The following is a 19,439-nucleotide window of genomic DNA, read 5'->3' as shown; positions in this document are numbered from 1 at the left end:
TCCATATGTGTTCATTCATAGTTTTGATACTCAATAGTCATGAAAATAAAGAGAAAACCATTAAATGAAAAGGTGTGTCCAAACTGTTAACACTACTCAAAAAAATAAAGGGAACACCTAAACAACACAATGTAAGTCAATCCCACTTCTGTGAAACCAACCTTCCAGTTAGGAAGCAGCACTGACTGGATCAGGAACAGACAACCGGTGGAAATCAGAGGCAATTAGCAAGACCACCCCTTTAAAGGAGTGGTTCTGCAGGTGGGGACCACAGACCATTTTTCTGGTCTCATCCTTTCTGCCTGATGTTTTGGGCACTTTGCATTTCAGTGTTTCCCACAGATGTGAAGGCAACGTGTGGTGGTGGGCCGGGGGGGAGGGGAGGGGGGGGGGGGCGTAAGGATGTGTGACACCGGCTTATCTGCAGATATTCACATCTTCATTGTAAACAAATTAATAACATAGCTAATTACACTGGTCGGACTGTTCAGCTCTGTTTCAGACTGATACCTCCGGTCCAGGCTGCTCCTCATCCTCAACACGCTCTTCTCTCTTTCAATCGCAGAAAATATTTTTCAATACTCATCTGGATTGAAGCAGCAAACATTCAGTGTAAGAGTTTAAAAAACTACTTTATTTGATTCACAGCTGCTAGTGTTTAGACCTCGACAAACCCAACTACATTTTTTTTTTTTTTTTTACGGCAAACTTGCAACTAGTTAACTTTATAAAGAAGGCGTAATCCCTTGTTTGCTATGGGTCGGGTCGGGACGGGACGGGACAACATTGTATTCAAAATATAAAATATTTTTATAGGACTTTTTAATGTGTGATTTTATAAAGGTGCACGTGATACCAACCTTTGAATTCTTTCGGTTGAGCTAATCTAACGCGACGCTGAAGCTAGCAAGCTTCCAGGCTTCCAGGGAAGCACGGAGGGGAGGGGCTGTGTGTGTGAGTAGGCTATGCGAGAGAGACGCGAGGGACAGAGAGACGGAGGGAGAGCAGCAAGGAAATGCAGCTGAACGAATACGAGTATTTTTTAAATAGCGTTAAAAAAAATTATAATAACGAAACGCAATATGTGGCGGCCGGTGTTTAATCTGTGGCGCACCGCCACAAATTAGTCTATGTGTGGGAAACACTGCATTTGGTCAGTGCTCTCATCCCCTGAGGTAGCATGAGGCGGTGTCTACAACCCACAGAAGCTGCTCAGGTAGAGCAGCTCGTCCAGGATGGTACATCAATGTGAGCTGTGGCAGGAGGTTTGCTGTGTCTCTGAGCACAGTGTCCAGAGCATGGAGGAGATACCACGAGACAGGCCGGCACCCCAGGAGACAGGCCGGCACCCCAGGAGACAGGCCGGCACCCCAGGAGACAGGCCGGCACCCCAGAAGACAGGCCGGCACCCCAGGAGACAGGCCGGCACACCAGGAGACAGGCCGGCACCCCAGAAGACAGGCCGGCACCCCAGGAGACAGGCCGGTACCCCAGGAGACAGGCCGGCACACCAGGAGACAGGCCGGCACACCAGGAGACAGGCCGGCACACCAGGAGCGCTGCCTGCAGAATGACCTCCAGCTGCCACTAACGTGCATGTTTCTGCTCAAACTGTCAGAAACAGACTCCATGAGGGGGGTATGAGGGTCCGACGTCCACAGGTGGGGCTTGTGCTCACAGCCCAACAGCGTGCAGGGTGACTGGCAGATTCTCCATCGGCGCCCTGTGCTCTTCAGGGATGAGAGCAGGCTCACACTGAGCACATGTGACAGAGTCTGGAGACCCCGTGGAGAAGGTCCTGCTGCCTGCAGCATCCTCCAGCAGGACCGGTGTGGGGGGGCCGCATAGCCCTCCGTGTGCAAGCCAGAGGTACCCTGACTGCCATTAGGTACCATGATGAGGTCCTCAGACCCAGTGTGAGACCACATGCTGGTGCAGTGGGCCCTGGGGTCCTTCTGATGCAGGACAACGCTCGGCCTCATGTGGCTGAAGTGAGTCAGCAGCTCCTGCATGATGAAGGCATTGATGCTGTGGACCGGCCCGCCCGCTCCCCAGACCTGAGTCATACGGTCAGGTGGAGGCCACACGGGCAGGTGGAGGTCACACGGGCAGGTGGAGGTCACACGGTCAGGTGGAGGCCACACGGGCAGGTGGAGGTCACACGGGCAGGTGGAGGTCACACGGGCAGGTGGAGGCCACACGGGCAGGTGGAGGCCACACGGGCAGGTGGAGGCCACACGGTCAGGTGGAGGTCACACGGTCAGGTGGAGGCCACACGGGCAGGTGGAGGCCACACGGGCAGGTGGAGGCCTGACTTGTCTGGAGGAGTTTCCACTGAAGTTGGATCAGCCTGTTTTATTTTGAGTAGGGTTCCACATCCAGAGCTCCATGGATCGTTCTGATTCTCACGGATCATCTTTTGGTTTTGTTCTCAACACATTCCGCTGTGTGATGGATAACCATTTTCATCTGGAATATTTCATTCATGGAAATATTAGGAAGTGTTATTTTATAGTTCCCTTTCTTTTTTTGAGCAGTGCATTTCTATATATATCGATCAATTGGGGGGTGCACTGCCTCACCAATGATGCATTCCAGGCCATGGGATATCCCAGTGATCTCTCAGTATAGCTAGAACTGTTTTCATGGTGTAAAAAGTTATTTACAACTCAAATCACACAAATCCTGTTCTTTGCATCACAAGTTCAAAGAGTCGCACGCTGACAGTTTTGCTCATCATCACAATATATTTGCTACAAAACACACCTGTAAACTAAAAAAATAAAAATGGATGATTGTTTGTCTCGGTGTGGCCCTGTGATGGACTGGCTGCCTGTCCAGGGTGTTCCATTGAGAGCCAATGAAGGAAGAGAGAAGGAGTTGCTATGAGCTTCATTTCTTCTTCATCTACCAAATTATTTCCTTCCAGTTATTTCTTCTCCTAAGAGCTGGACATATATCTTAATACTTCCTTCTTCCTCACTCTGTCTCTTGGTGTAGAGGAGACATGCACTGCGGTGTTACTGCCAGGCCATGCAGGTGTACAAGGAGAGGGGCTGGTCTCTGGCCGAAGATCACATCAACTTCACCATTGGTCGTCAGTCCTACACCCTGGGCCAACTGGAGAATGCTGTGACAGCCTTCAGACAGATCCTGATCAATGACAGCAGACAGACGGCCACACAGCAGGCCGCCTTTCTCAGAGAGTACCTCTATGTTTATAAGGTAACTTGAAGAGGTTTGACCAAGTCTTCCTAAAGATTGAATATGTCATTCATAGCTTCATGCTTGTGGTTTGCTATGAATTTAGACTGAAGTTATTAAGGGGGCCGGATTCCTTCTTGGTCAACAAAGATTTTAAAAGAACTTTCCCAAAGTTGGACAGATACTGTACCGATAAGCAGGGAAATTTGTCCAAGCATGTTAATGACTCCAATGTGCAAGAAGTGAAAAAAAAAAAAGTAAGGAGAGGACCTGAACATTGGGATCCCAATGATAAGCGTATTAACATGTGACGAGAAAAAAAAAGTTTTAAAGGTTTTAAAGCTGGACCTTATCTCTGGCATAACATACCTTCATCTACTCACCGATAACAGCTTGGTGAAAGTCTGCGTCCTTCAGAAGATATTTAGATCCCTGGAGATCTGCGTATATCCATATAACAGAGAGAACAGGGCAGAGACAGTACAGCCTCTGAATAAGGCATTATCTGTCTTTATTTCACCAATACTTTAAGACCAATGAATGAATGAACGCGTACTGTTTCTCTGTTAGCTCAGAGCTGCCGTGTTGTTGTTACCCGGGGCTATCGGGGGGGCTTTCTACACACGTGTCTACTGGGATGACATCATCGACGCGCCCCGCTGCAGCACAACTCATTCACTCCCTGCTCTAAAATAAGTGCATTAATACATGAATGAATGAATGAACGCTCCCTGTTCTCTCTGTTATATGGATATATGCCGATCTCCAGTGATCGAAATATCGTCCGAAGGACGCGGCGTAAATTTGTGCGAGTGCAAATTTGAAAATAGACTCAACATACCTATCTTTTTAGAAACCTAGCATAATTTATTTTGAAAATTATTCACAACACTAGCAACTTTGAAAGAAAAATTCTCTAATTGCAAAGACGACACCCTGAATTAGAGCATCTAATCTTTCGTGGCTTTGAAAAAAAGAGCTCTAGTGCCCTTTTATAATCCAAATCCTCTGGCTCCGGCCCATTAATGGATATTCTCAGACAGGCTGAGAGGTGCACTCCTTGGAGTCGGTTCCGAAGGTCTGTTTTGACCTAAAATGGCAAAACTTGCTTTTACAATTTAGGTGGGATTTGAGCATAAAAAACAATGGGCAAATGTAATTGTATGTCACTGATCACTGATGTGCCTGCAGATCCTTACCCTGTTCATTGTAGAGAAGTCCCTTTCACAATTGACGCTTGAAACAGGCACAACAAGGGCAATTGCTGCCAGGTGGCTGAGTAAGGGGTAGAGCTGCCCCCATTCATCACACTGACTGGCTAGGAGTGACAGTGTCTCAGCTTGGCTCTTGTCCTGAGAGGTAAAGGCATGAGAGTGGGCAGTACATTGTACATTTAAATAAAATAAGGTGTGTGTTTTAAGAACAAGTCAAACATAGCACCAATACTGAAGGCCACAGCACAGCGCACAGCGCTTGAAAAAGCCGTCTATAAGCCCCTGCCGTTTCCTTTTCTCCATCGCTGGCTATATTGCACGAAAAAAAGAGACCAGTTTTAAAACTAAAGTATAGTTAGTAGGCCTAGGTCTATTCATACCTGTCAACCCTATTTCTGGCTTATTTCCTGCTGTCTTCCCGACGGTATTATACCGCAAAATATCCCGATTTTTCACATTATCAAAAAAAGTGTCGGTCCAGAAATTATTCCCACAGCCCCGTCGGTTAGCCTGACGAGCCACACCCCCTCTACTTATTCCACCAAGTAGGCTACAGAGGGTCTTGCTTATCAAGCTACCTGCCAGTATATTTTATGCCAGATACCACTAAGAATTCAAGTTCCTGGAAAATACGAGCTCTCACCCTCGAGCAAGCTGATTAGGCTACCGTACCGTTATTCACGCAACTGTTGCGCTGGGATTTACAGAGTGATAAATGTGATACAGAAGCTGTGTTCGAATGCACTTACCTTAATGTATAGATGTTGGTTAAACTGTGTGTAGGTGTTTTACTGTTTGCTTATGAAGGTTGTCTCCTCTCGCTGTCTCAGATGCGCAAACTAAGCAATATGTCAAACCGGTGCTGGTGTGCGTTCGTAGGGGAGCGCCGGGTCGTTTGAAACACTTCAGTTAAACGTCTTTTTCAAAGATGACATTACGTATACAAATAATTTGATCATGTGATTAACAACTCACATGTGTACTCTCGTAGTTACATGTGTAATTTAATACATATGTTGGATGATCAAGCTGTTTTTTAACTTTGAACGTAAGTTGACATTTGTTTCAAACGCCCCGCCTTGTCGGGACGGATGAAACACCTTATTTTAAACAGAAACTATTGAGCTTACTATTTTTTTTATGCAACATACCGGACAACATACTAGTGTACTCGTCATTGCTCAAATTTCACATTATTTCTCATAATATAAATAGGTCAAAAAAATATGTTTGTCAACGAAATCACGATGATTACAGCTGACCTTTATGCACGCGCACCCACTGATCTATAACGTGTGTCAATCGCCCCGACAGCGACTAATAACACATAAACCTTTTTTTTGCCACTAAACTTCAAAACTCTGACATTGCACACTTTAGGACATGTTTAATTACTAATTCACCTGTTGTATAGTCATATTATTATTGCATGAAACAAAAAATACAAGTGTTTATTAAAAAAAAATACCGCACGGAAGATTTTACTTACCGCATTGAAAAACAGGTTCGCGGGGATAAAATTTGAACGGCATGACATTTTCACGCGAGATTTCGCAGGGTTGGTCAGTCTTACAGGCTGAACGTAGTGACGAAATTTGACGTGTCAGACTTGCGTGGTTTTCGAGGAAATCGCTGTGTTTCAAACGTCCCGTGTTTCAAACGTCCCGTGTTTCAAACGTCCCGTGTTTCAAACGATTGGGATTCGGAAACACTGAGTGATGATAACTATTTGGATAATGATGAGCCTTTGAAACTCAGTGAGTGTCACTGGTATCTTTAGTTTTAGAATATGTGATTATCCCATGTTAAATGTGTAGAGTAACTCAGCTGTTTCCATTGTTTTCTATTTTTTGACTCTACTAATATGAACATTGTCAAGAGTTTTTCTGAAGATGATTCAAGTCATTGTCAGTGTAGAGGATGTGAGACGATCTTTGAACAGCTCGACTTACTGTGAGCTTTACACGAATGGCTCCACAACAGCTTGAAGCTTTAACCTTACCATCAGAACTGAAGAACCAAGAAAAGAAGCCTGTTGGAGGTTATTATGGCCTGCATAACCTACATCTTACAAACATACCTAATCATTTAAAGCAGTTAGAACTTGCTTGTTCTCACAGGTGATGAGTTTAAATGTGGCCATGTGATCTGTTTCTCACAAATCCACAAAATTCCTTCAACTATTTGTTCTCAAGTCCACAATTTCTTTGTGTGCAGGTTATTCTTTTCTTAATCCAGAACAAACGGCATCACTTTAAAGTTGTGAAATAGATGTGTTCATTGGGATTCGTCTCCAGAGCCATGTTTTCTTGAGTTGACTTTTGTGTTTTAACTTCCAGACACTTGGGAGATGATAAATGAAAAAGGATGCAGTGAAAACTTCTTCATAACACGTTGTATAAAAAAACTTGCCATGAAATGAAAATAGATTCAGTGGCAAAAATCAAAAAGCCATTTGTGTTTGTCCCAGAGTGTGATCGGAACAAACGAAGTAAACCTTCCCCAGCTGCCGCTGCCCTGCATCCAAAGTTCTGCCACAAGGGTCTACTTTGGACATGAACGCCGTCTCGCAGAAGGTAACGCACTTATCATTCATATGTGATCTCTCCTTTGCCTAAATTAGGCTTGTATGATATAGCCTTTTTTCATCGATTTTGCAATGTGCATGTGCACATTGCTTCAAACTTGGTTTGAGTGGTTCCACAACTTCTTTGCTGCCTGACACAAACAGGGATGCACAAACCCCTTCCTTGACTAATGGTAGAAGTATGGCAGTTAAAGCAGGTTTAATTAGACATAATTACACTTTAACACTAGCTTTGGCTAAACTCTGTGTGTATAGAAGTCTGAACTGAGGACTGTCAGATTAACTAAGGCTGCAGCGCCACAGCTGTGTAGAGACAAAAATGGAAATCTTAGCATTAAGGTCCTCTAAAATCTGCTTATACATCAAATGTCATACATCATTTCTGCACAAAAATCATGTCATCTGTTTGGACTATGAAACACAGTGGAGGAGCTCATTTTGACGTTTGGTAAATTGACTGACTGACAGCCAGGAGGAAAACCAAATCAGTAAGGGGAGAATGGGTCGCTTTTACACAGAGCAGAATACCCCTACCACAAGTACAGACGTTAGGCCTGAATAAATCTGTAAATGGACACTTTCATAAGTTGCCTTTCTTGTGGCTCCATCTAAAGACGATCAGTCAACAGCCTGAGAACATCATCTGCTGGCAGAAGTTACCGCTCACAAAATTATTATTACTCAGGATGTTCAATTCAATTCATTTTTATTTATATAGCGCCAAATACAACAAATGTCATCTCAATGCACTTAGATAAGAAAGTCCAATTCAAGCCAATTGGAATTCAATTCATTGTAATCATAATTGTTGCTCAGAAGTTGTGGCTTGTTTAATTCCTTGTTGGCTGAAGGCTTGCAGTGATGTTGATGTTGCCACACAGGGCTTTAATAGTCATTATGGACCCTGGACAAACTGCTGTCCATACTGGACAACGCCCACCACCCTCTGCACAACACCTTCATCAGGCAGAGGAGTGTATTCAGTGGCAGACTGCTGTCTCAATCCTGCTCCACCAACAGACTGAAAAACTCTTTTGTTCCTCCGGCCATCAGGCTGTACAACAGCTCTCAGTGATGGCACTTCTGAATTTCACTGATCACTTTATACTTCACTTTCATGTCACTTCACTGGTCACTTTATATTTTATATTCTTAAACAGTTTTTTAAATTCTTAGATTGTTTTTAAAGTGTTTATTATTGTATAAACATTGTTATTGCTTTATTATGTCTGCTACTGGATGCTTGAATTTCCTTCGGGATCAATAAAGTATCTATCTATTTATCTGTCTATCTATCTACTCTGAGATTCTTGATGTGGCGGCACCAATGAAGTATGCACTTGTCCCACAACCACAAGTGCAACAAATCTTGTCCTGGAGTATCCTCTTAAATGATGTGAGGTGACTTATATCCTGAGATAAGAACAAGCCTAGGGCCTTGTTTGATGCCATTCATTCTGTTGTTTCCCCTTTGGCCCCCTCAGTGCCTGGATCCTCTACAGCTGACTGTAATGACTTTCTTAACGTTTTTGTGACTAAAGTCAATCATTTCAGAACTAACATCTGTCTTTCATTGACATACAGTGGGGCAAAAAAGGATTAAGTCAGCTACCAATTGTGCAAGTTCTCCCACTTAAAAGATGAGAGAGGCCTGAAATTTTCATCCTCAACTATGAGAGACAGAATGAGAAAAAAAAAATCACTTTGTCTGATTTTTAAATAATTTATTTACAAATTATGGTGGAAAATAAGTATTTGGTCATAACAAAAGTTCATCTCAATACTTTATGTACCCTTTGTTGGCCATGACTGAGGTCCAACGTTTTCTGGAAGTCTTCACAAGGTTTTCACACACCCATTCCTCCATGCAGATCTCCTCTAGAGCCGTGATGTTTTAGGGCTGTCGCTGGGCAACACTTTCAACTCCTCCAAAGATTTTCTATAGAGTTGAGATCTGGAGACTGGCTAGGCCGATCCAGGAGCTTGAAATGCTTCTTCCGAAGCCACTCCTTGGTTGCCTGGGCGGTGTGTTTGGGATCATTGTCATGCTCAAAGACCCTGCCACGTTTCATCTTCAATGCCCTTGCTGATGGGAGGAGTTTTTCACTCAAAATCTCACGATACATGTCCCCATTCATTTTTTCCTTTCCACGGATCAGTCGTCCTGGTCCTGGTCCTGGTCCTGTTGCACATGGATTGTATGTTGTTGTTGTTGTTTTTTTAAATAATGCTTTGTGTTTTTATTGTACAGTGTCCTTGTTTGTTCTGTAAAGCTTTGGAATACAGTATTATTACACTGTCAAGTCCACTGACTGTCAGATTTTGTCCGTTGCTGCAGGACCTTTTAATCAAATGGTTTGTTTTTTATGTATTTAATTGTAGGAGAAAAACAGGCAGCCACTCATGTGTCTTTGGATCAGGAGTATGACCAGGAGTTATCAGCCATGTGGTGCCACCTGGAGGAGCAGCTTGTTGCTTCTGCCAATCGAGGGATTGTCCCACAAAACTTCCAGCCCACTCAGTGCTGCCTGAACAACCAGACCGATAATCTCCGTCACCCGCTGGCTGTGGTGGAGGGTAAGAGTGGAAGTGTACTTCAAATGGTATTACTCAGTACAAGGTTGCACCTAAGTACTACAGAGATGAGTTGATTACTTACCATCCACAAATAGAAGTTGTATTTTCGCAGTAAGAATAATCTTATTTGATCAAATGAAAAAAGAGAGATTTTTTTTTTTTACACAACAGCCCCACTGCTGGTACAGAGATTTATTACTGCAGAGGTGAGGGCTCAGCCTCTGTACGAACCCTTCTAGCTTCAGAGCTGTTCTGGTGTCTTCTATGGTGAACAGCTGGTGCAGAATTCTCTATGAAATAAGCTGAGGAGGCTCTGAAACAGATGCATGATTACTGTACCATCTGGAGGGCTGTTTACTTGTTTTTTTATAATTTCAATTCAGTTTGTTTATAAAGCGCCAAATCCCAACAAATGTCACCTCAATGCACTTCAATGATGTCGTCCAATTTAAATCAGTCCAACTCATTGCGTGCGTGCGTGCGTGACCTGGGACTGAAGAATTGATGGAGTCATCAGAGTTGATCAGTCCTGACTTGTGTGTGATCAGGATGCTGTCCCTCGGTTTGTCCACAGAGCCCATCATAGTGGAGGTGACATTCAGGAACCCTCTGAAGGTTTCTCTGGCCTTGTCCAACTTGTCACTCCTCTGGAAGTTTAGTGCTGAGGGTACATCAACCACTGATGAGGGGACAGGAGGGGCCATCACTAATGAGGACAGCCCAGATTCTGAGGTAGAAATCCTGCAAAAATCTAGGAATGGAGATTCATCTTCAGTTTGACTTTTCAATGCATGACTAAAGATGTTTTTTTAAAGAAAGTTTTCTCTTTCAGATGCCACAGAAAGAGGACATTGTCACCACAGAGATCATTAAAGAGTTTCATATGGGTCCAGAAGAGACCAAAATGGTGAGGTTCTCTCTGGAGTAGAATTCCAGTCTGGGAAACAATGAAGAGCATTTACATGTGTTATTAAGAGTCATAGTACTAAGTAGTATCAGTAGAAGAGGAACCTTCAGTCTTCCAAAGTCTGATCCAACTGTCAAACTTCAGCAGCTTATACTTTATATCTATAGTTTCAGGGTTTTTTCTGACACCAATACAGAATCCAAATTACACCTACAGATGAACAAATATGCATTTGTTTAGATTATTTATACCGTGGAGCTTTAACTTCAGTTACTGAGCATGATTGACCAGCAGTGGTCATTTCCTCTGTTCCAACATACAAAAGATTTGATTTAAAGCACAGGCTGGTGTGGACATCACACAGTTCTATGGCAAAGTCCAAGAAGCTTTAAATGATTGTAGTTCCACAAAGCAGGACAGTCCTGTGGAGCCTGTTTCAAACATCTGCACTTTCAGGGTTTAGAGTTCAGCGTGTTGGAATGAGAGCGGTGAGCAGTAGTTCAGTGATCTGAACTGCACGGTGAACACCTGCTGGGTTCAGACAGCACTCAGTGTAAAGGTGGAAGAATGTGGCTGAACTGCACTGTGGACACCAGGGGTCTCATGTACAAAGGGTGCGTGCACACGTTTTCACGTCAACCATCAGATGTATCAAGAGCGAAATGACCGTGGAAATGTGCGGTGCCTCACGCCAGCTTCAGGGCTGGCGTACGCACTTTTCTACAGCTGCTGATTCTTTGGCGACACCTAAGGTGATGTTGGGAAACTGTTGGAATAAATAAATGTGAAAAAATGATAAACTGATAAAAAATTAACACATCCATGTGTCTGCAGTTACACGAGTGGATATAAAAGCAGCACAAAGTGGTGCAATGCATACCATTAAAAACAATGGCTGCTTTAGCAGTATTAGAATACTTTGCAAATGGTGCAATTCGAAGAGAGTGTGTGTTCAGAGACAGAGAGGATTTGCTGGCATATGATGGCGACTGACTCATTAGCCGTTTTGAGGGAAATCCTCCTGGAACTGTGCGCAGAGCTGCGGCCGGCGTTGGAGCGCAACACAGCGAGGAGCCATGCGCTGCCTGTGCTCACAGGTGATGTGCACACTGGGGTTCCTATAGCAACCGGGGCATTCCAGAGGGAGCTGGCCAACCGATTGGGACTGTGCCAGTCTACCCTGAGCCGAGCCATGCCAGCCGTGTGGGACAGAATTATCCGCATCTCAGCCACGTGTATCAAATTCCCACAATGCAGTTCAACAGGCCAACATTAAAGCTCAATTTGAGGCGAGAGCCGGTTTTGTAATTGGAGCTATCGACTGCACACACATTGCTATAAAAGCGCCATCACATGATGAATTTGTATGTTAACAGGAAACATTTTCATTCGATCGATGTACAGATCATATGTGATGCGTAAATGCAATTAACCAACATTGTGGCGAGGTGGCCTGGTTCAACGCAGGATTCATACATTCTGAGTAACAGCATTGTTGGGAACAGACTACAAGGTGACACTGCGTGATGGCTGGCTTCTTGGGGAGTAACTTTATTGTGTAATTGTCCTAATGTTATTCCCCGTGATGTGCATTGAGTATGTGCGCCCCCAGTTTCTATCCCGTCTTCACAGCATCATTACTAGTCGGTGGTTAAAGTTAGTTTCTTGCTGTTTTTTGCTGGTTAAACTTCATTTTAAGATCTTTCTAACAAGCTCCTGATCGTCTCTGTGGGCAAATGTTAATAAGATAGATAGATAAATACTTTATTAATCCCAATTTGGGAAATTGTTTTGTTGCAGCAGCATACAGTAAAGATATGAAAAACAATTAAAGTAGTAAAAACAAGATTAAGATTAAGATCAGATTTATTGTCATGCATACATGCATACACACGAAATTTGTCCTCCGCTTTTAACCCATCCAGGTTGGCACCTGTTTGACACACATGCACATGCACAGGGTCACACACTCAGAGACAGATGCCAACCTGGAGCAGTGGGCAGCCATGAAGCGCCCGGGGAGCATGGGGGGTACGGGGCCTTGCTCAAGGGCACCTCAGCCGTGACAAGGAGGTGGACTGACACCCCTCCAGCTATCAGTTCCACCAATCTTTTTTTGAGTGGCGAGAGTGGGAATCAAACCGCCAACCTTCCGGTTATTTGACGACCAACTCTAACCACTGAGCCACGGCCAATAGAATAGAGTAAAATAAATATAAAATAAAATAAATAAAAATAGTGAATAAACATTCGCAATGTACAAATCAGTATTTTTTTGTTTTTTTGTGATTGTTTTTAGGAGAGAGTTCAAGCCTATTGAGGTTGAAGTTCTCTTCCAGCCAGAGGGGAGGTGTTGTATATGGTGATGGCTGCTGGTAGGAAGGATTTCCTGAATCGGTCCTTGTGACAGCGGAGCTGGATGAGCCTGTTGGAAAAGGAGCTCCGCTGTCCAACCAGCAGCTGGTGGAGAGGATGGGTGGGGTTATCCATGATGGATAACAGTTTGTTCAGTGTCCTCCTCTCCACCACCGATTCAAATGAGTCCAGTTTGCAGCCGATGACAGAACCAGCCTTCTTAATAAGTTTATTAAGCTTGCTGGCGTCACCGGCTCTGATGCTGTTCCCCCAGCAGACCACAGCGAAGAAGAGTGCACTGGCAACAACAGACTGATAGAACATCTCCAACATCTTGCTGCACACGTTGAAGGATCTCAGCTTCCTCAGAAAATAGAGTCGGCTCATCCCCTTCTTGTAAACAGCATCGGTGTTGGTCCTCCAGTTCAGTCCGTTGTCCAGGTGCACTCCCAGGTACTTGTAGTCCTCCACCACTGCAACATCCTCTCCCAAAACGCACAGAGGCTTTGGAGCCGTCCTCCTCCTTCTGAAGTCAATGACCATCTCTCTGGTCTTTGCCACATTCAGAAGCAGGTGATTTCTGCCAGACCAATCCACAAAATCCTCTACCAGCGCTCTGTACTCCCCCTCCTGTCCATCCCTTATACACCCAACAACTGCAGAGCCATCCCAAAACTGTCATGACTCTGAGTTGTATTTAAAGTCTGTGGCGTACAAGGTAAACAGGAAAGGAGACAGCACAGTCCCCTGAGGAGCTCCTGTACTGCCAACCACCACATCAGACAGAACACTGCCCAGCCGGACATACTGTGGTCTGTCTGTCAGGTAGTTGGCAATCCAGGAGATGATGGATGTGTCGATCCCCATGACCTGCAGTTTGTCACTCAGTAGACCCGGCCGGATCGTGCTGAATGCACTCGAAAAATCAAAGAATGTGATTCTCAGAGTGCAACCCGATCCATCCAGGTACGAGTGAGCACGCTGCAGCAGGTAAACAACAGCATCATCCACCCCCAGGTGAGGCTGGGAGGCAAACTGTAGAGGGTCAAGGGAAGAAGCCACCTGCGGTCTGAGATGCGTCAAGACCAGTCTCTCCAGCACCTTCATCACATGAGATGTGAGAGCTACTGGTCGGTAATCATTGAGTCCAGAAGGAGTCTTCTTCTTCGGGACAGGAACCACGCAGGACGTCTTCCACAGTGCTGGGATCCTCTCTAGGTACAGGCTCAGGTTAAACAGGTGCTGGGATCCTCTCTAGGTACAGGCTCAGGTTAAACAGGTGCTGGGATCCTCTCTAGGTACAGGCTCAGGTTAAACGGGTGCTGGGATCCTCTCTAGGTACAGGCTCAGGTTAAACAGGTGCTGGGATCCTCTCTAGGTACAGGCTCAGGTTAAACAGGTGCTGGGATCCTCTCTAGGTACAGGCTCAGGTTAAACATGTGCTGGGATCCTCTCTAGGTACAGGCTCAGGTTAAACAGGTGCTGGGATCCTCTCTAGGTACAGGCTCAGGTTAAACAGGTGCTGGGATCCTCTCTAGGTACAGGCTCAGGTTAAACAGGTGCTGGGATCCTCTCTAGGTACAGGCTCAGGTTAAACAGGTGCTGGGATCCTCTCTAGGTACAGGCTCAGGTTAAACAGGTGCTGGGATCCTCTCTAGGTACAGGCTCAGGTTAAACAGGTGCTGGAATACCACAGACAGCTGGCTGGCACAGGTCCTCAGAACTCTGGGGCTGATGCCATCAGGTCCTGCAGCCTTGCCTAGGTGGAGTCTCTCCAGCTGTCTCTTCACCTGGCCAGTACTCACAGTCAGGCGGGGGAGGGGGGTCTATGCCTCAGTTGGGTAAAAGCAGTCAGGAGGTGAGGTGTTAAAGTCCAATGCACTCAGCGGGGGGGGGGGTTGAGGAGTGGAGGACAAAGGCGTTGAGAGCAGCTGGAGCTTGGCCTCCAGCTTCCTCCTGTAGGAGTCTTTGCACTGCTGCAGTTTGTCCCTCAGGTCGTGCTGGATGCTCCTCATCTGGGCCTTGTCTCCTGCCCTGAAGGCCTCCTTCTTCCTGTTCAGGAGGGCTTTCAGGTCACTGGTGATCCAGGGTTTGTTGTTGGGGAAACAACGTACAGTCCGTTCCGGCAGTGTGTTGTGTTCACAGAACTTAATGTAGTCTGTGATGCAGTCTGTCATGCCATCGATGTCCTCTCCATGTGGCACACAAAGCACGTCCCAGTCAGTCGTTTCGAAGCAGTCCTGTAGGGCATCATTAGCCTCATGAGTCCACTTCCTCACAGTCCTTGTGGATACAGGCTGCCTCTGAACCAGGGGGACATACATTGGTGCCAGAAGGACGAGGTTATGGTCAGATCTGCCGAGGGGGGGAGGGCGGTGACCCTGTATGCATCCTTTGTATTTGCATACAGGAGGTCCAGGGTTTTATTGTCTCTTGTAGGGTAATCAACATATTGAAAGAATGTTGGCAGAGTTGAGTCCAGGTTTGCATGATTAAAGTCACCATTTATACTCACAAACGCATTTGGATGTTGCGTTTGGAGTTTGGAAACAGAGGAGAGGATGACGTCACTAGCAGCCTCGGCATCAGCTGATGGAGGGATGTAAACAGTGACAATAATGGCGTAGGAGAACTCACGGGGCAAATAGAACGGACGTAATCCCACAGCTAACAGTTCAATGTCCGGGGTGCAGAGACGTTCCTTCACGGTAACGTGTCCGGGGTTACACCACATCTCATTCACGTACAGTGCAATCCCTCCTCCCTTCTTCTTACCGCTCAGTTAAACGTCCCTGTCCGCCCGTACGGTCGTGAAGCCGGGGAGAGCTGCGCTGTGGTACGGGACGTGCGCGTGCAGCCATGTCTCCGTAAAGCACATAATGCTGCACTCCCGGTATTCCTGCTGGGTCTTTATCAGCGCGCCGAGCTCGTCCATTTTATTCGCCAGTGACCTTACGTTGCCAATTATTGTTGCTGGGACTGCAGGCTTAAATCTCCTCTTCCTGGTTCTCCGCCAGACTCCAGCTCTGCAGCCCCGGCGTCTCCTCTGCAGCTCCTTCGGGATGTCCTGCCTCGCTCCGGGCAGTAGCGCAGGTTTACACAGGGCTATCAGCTGGTCGCGGGTGGAAACAATGCTGTGGCTCCTCTGTGCGTGGCTCACCGTGACAAAAAGTGATGTAAAGAGGAGAAAACAAACCAAAAAACTCCCGAAACAAAAAGTGGCCATTGTAGGGGATGTTTATAATAAATACTAAAAAAAAAAGAAAGAAACACACAACTAAGAAAAAGTGATAGAAAGGACGAAAAAGGTGAAAAAATCACCGGGAGCTGCTGCAACAGGCTGCTACCTAGGGTGCGCCAGAGATAACCCTGTGCGTAAAGTGTGAAATGTCTTAATCAGCCTCACCTTTTCCCCGGCGCACTTCTGCACGTTACTGTATGAACACGTTGTTGTGAGTTACACAAAAACATGGGTATTTACCTCAAGGGTAATCAGAGTCACCCACATGTGCTCCCACCACCCCAGAGAGAGCAGTGTCACCCATAGTTGCCCCGACTCAAACAGAGTCGGTCACCCCCCCACCCGCCTGTTTTGGCCACACTGCAGCGGTGGGCAGCCAGTCTCCGCTTCACCTCCACCTTAATGTGGGACCACTTCTTCTTCACCTCCACCTTAAAGGGATATGCCACCCCCAGGCCAAATTAAGTGTATCCCCGCATTCCCGAGACATAAATAAGTGTGTGGGAGCATTTTCCTGGCGACCCAGGCATTGACCGAATCTCACAGCACTGACCACTGCTTGGTTTCGCGTAATACCTCCATGCTAGCGTCGCCAATCGAAATATTTCGCCCAACGTGAATTAATTTACTTGATTTACCTTCTAATTACTGTGTGAGTGGTGTACTTTCACATCAAGTGCAAATGACTGTGTAAATCTACACGGAAGGCTTGTTTTGCTCATGTCGGTTTGGGAACTAGTTTCCGGTGCGGAAAACACAGCCGAAGCACACTCCCCGCTACGTCTTTGGGAATCCCCCCCCACTGTCCCATCTGTGTTCGAAACAGAGGTTGAGCGGAGTAATATTTCGATCGGCGACGCAAACATGGAGGTATTACGCGAAACCAAGCAGTGGTCAGTGCTGTGAGATTCGGACAATGCCTGGGTCGCCAGGAAAACGCTCCCACACACTTATTTATGTCTCGGGAATGCGGGGATACACTTAATTTGGCCTGGGGGTGGCATATCCCTTTAATGTGGGACCACTTCTTCTTCACCTCCACCTTAATGTGGGACCACTTCTTCTTCACCTCCACCTTAATGTGGGACCACTTCTTCTTCACCTCCACCTTAATGTGGGACCACTTCTTCTTCACATCCACCTTAATGTGGGACCACTTCTTCTTCACATCCACCTTAATGTGGGACCACTTCTTCTTCACCTCCACCTTAATGTGGGACCACTTCTTCTTCACATCCACCTTAATGTGGGACCACTTCTTCTTCACCTCTGCTTGTGAGGCTTCTCAGACCCCACAGCATTAACAGCCTCAGGCTCTCCCACCCACTCCTCTTAGTTTGCTGCTTATGCCGGAGGACAGCATGTCAAAGAACACATTTTAGCAGGCCTTCACTTCAGAAAGTAGCACCGACATCTCGCTTTCCGTTAAGTTCTTCTTTTTTCCCGTCTTATTCATTCTTTTTTCTTTATTTTCTGACCGTACACAGAGGGGAATCGCAGGTGCAGGGCTAATTTAAATATGATTTGAGTATTTAAGTAGGGGCGTGGACAGGGAGGAGTCGGGTGCTCCGACGTGCGCTCAATTCCACGTTGATTGGGATGTACAAACAAAATGTGCTTGGATTGATGCGTGCGCACAGATTCATACATCCGACGTTGGAGGGCATTTGGGTTTGAGCGTACGCCATGTTTCGGTAGGAAATCCAGCAAGTCTTTGTACATGAGGCCCCTGGTGTGTTCAGACAGCACTCAGTGTAAAGGTGGTAAGAATGTGGCTGCGGCTGGTTGCTAACAGTCCCTCTGCTCTCAGGCCCGACTGAAGCTGCTGCCACACAGAACTGGTCAGCTGAACATTGTTGGGCTCATTTACAACCTGACTTCATCTTCACCTGGAGAAATGAGCCTGAACACTGAAGGTACAATTCCACAGACTTTCTGCTCTCAGCATGAGAACCGATGGTCTCACACACACATTTAGTCTCTTACAATCCCTAACGAAGACCCTGCTGATTCCTTATATCTTCTTGTTTTGTAGTTCTGTTTATTTTTTTAAGCAGAACCAATTGTTAAACAGAATAAAAATCTCAGGGACATATTGTTTAGTGTTTAGTTATGCAGCCAAAGGGAGATGCAGTATGGATTTAGTCTTGTTTCCAGGCCAGCAGACACTGGATGTAATGGTGGTCCGTGGCAGACAGGAGTTGAAGATCCAGGGTCCACGACTTAACCTGACCAAAGAAGACAAGATGTTGGTGCGGCATGGGACAGATCGACGTCTGGATCCCATCATAACACCCCCTATGCCCTTAATGGAGGTAGCACCACCAGCATGATTATTTCTAAAGTCTAAAACGCCAAAGTGACCAATGTACATTTTAAAACGTGCGTGACTCCCAGTGGTTGGAAGTTTAGTGTCACAGAACACAGAGATGTTTGTCCTAAGAAAAGGCACACTTTGTGGATGCTGTATGTGTGTGTGTGTGTGTGTGTGTGTGTAATGTTCTAACTGGGGGAGGATTTCATGTTCAGTATGATTTCCATGTGACTGCCTGATCTTTTCTGACAGTGGTTTAAAGGGAGACTTTCTGTTGTTAAGCAAATGTCAGGCTTTTTATTTAGTCATGTAGTGTATGGGACAGAATTTACAGTCCCGCTCCCGCCCGCTATTCCCGCATGATTCAGACGTTCGCGTTACTTCTCACGGACGTTCTTGTCATTGGCTTGAGGAAAGAAACATGATCTTAGCTGCGCACACTGTCCGATCCTTCACGGGGGGCACATAGTGCAGGAGCGCATTAGATGGCACAAGCAGCTGAGGCTTTACAGCAATAAGCCCAACATACCTACCAAAATCTACCGCGAATAATACATTGTACATATGTTATATGCCACTCCTCACATTTCCATTCTTGGAAGTAAAAGTATATATTTTTAGTTGATATGATTTTAAACACAGCGTGATGGAGCCCCGCCCCCTACTTTGAGTGGATTTGAGCATAAATATCTAAGCCTACAGCTCACGTTACATCATTGATTTAAATGCAAACAAGTGGAATGAAAACAATATGTGTTATTAATTACCCTACCTTTTCTGAACCCAGAATGTTGAAAATGTAACATGTAATTCAATTATTATTTAAGTAGGTTACCCATGCCCTGTCCCTCGTCGTTGTGCAGTGCGCATCTCCTGAATAAAAGGAGAGATGGATCGCGCTTTTTAACTTCTTTTAGTTAGGCTTTATATCTTTTCAGTTGTTTTCAGCAGCAGGAGATCATTATAGCTTTTATATTAAACACGTTTTTAGTTAGCGGGACTGCAGCTTATCACCGCTCCCGCCCACGCCCGCAATGAGC

General features: G+C 45.7%; 1 protein-coding gene across 2 annotated transcripts in view; it reads left to right on the top strand.

Annotated features, from left to right (window-relative positions):
• trappc8 (trafficking protein particle complex subunit 8) overlaps nt 1–19,439 on the top strand; it is a 61,595-nt gene that overhangs the window by 20,530 nt on the left and 21,626 nt on the right. Inside the window, exons 13-19 of one of the 2 annotated variants that reach the window (XM_075484576.1) lie at nt 3,001–3,225; nt 6,889–6,994; nt 9,388–9,582; nt 10,157–10,314; nt 10,415–10,489; nt 17,896–18,001; nt 18,243–18,400. In XM_075484576.1, the coding sequence (XP_075340691.1) occupies nt 3,001–3,225; nt 6,889–6,994; nt 9,388–9,582; nt 10,157–10,314; nt 10,415–10,489; nt 17,896–18,001; nt 18,243–18,400 (1,023 nt within the window). Of the gene's footprint in view, nt 1–3,000; nt 3,226–6,888; nt 6,995–9,387; nt 9,583–10,156; nt 10,315–10,414; nt 10,490–17,895; nt 18,002–18,230; nt 18,401–19,439 lie in introns of both variants that reach the window. The other variant, XM_075484575.1, reaches the window with a different exon arrangement.

Source organism: Odontesthes bonariensis, chromosome 15 (genome assembly GCF_027942865.1).
Source record: "Odontesthes bonariensis isolate fOdoBon6 chromosome 15, fOdoBon6.hap1, whole genome shotgun sequence".
Classification (NCBI taxonomy): Eukaryota; Metazoa; Chordata; class Actinopteri; order Atheriniformes; family Atherinopsidae; genus Odontesthes; species Odontesthes bonariensis.
Note: the sequence above shows the minus strand (reverse complement) of the source record. Positions and strands in the feature narration are given on the sequence as shown.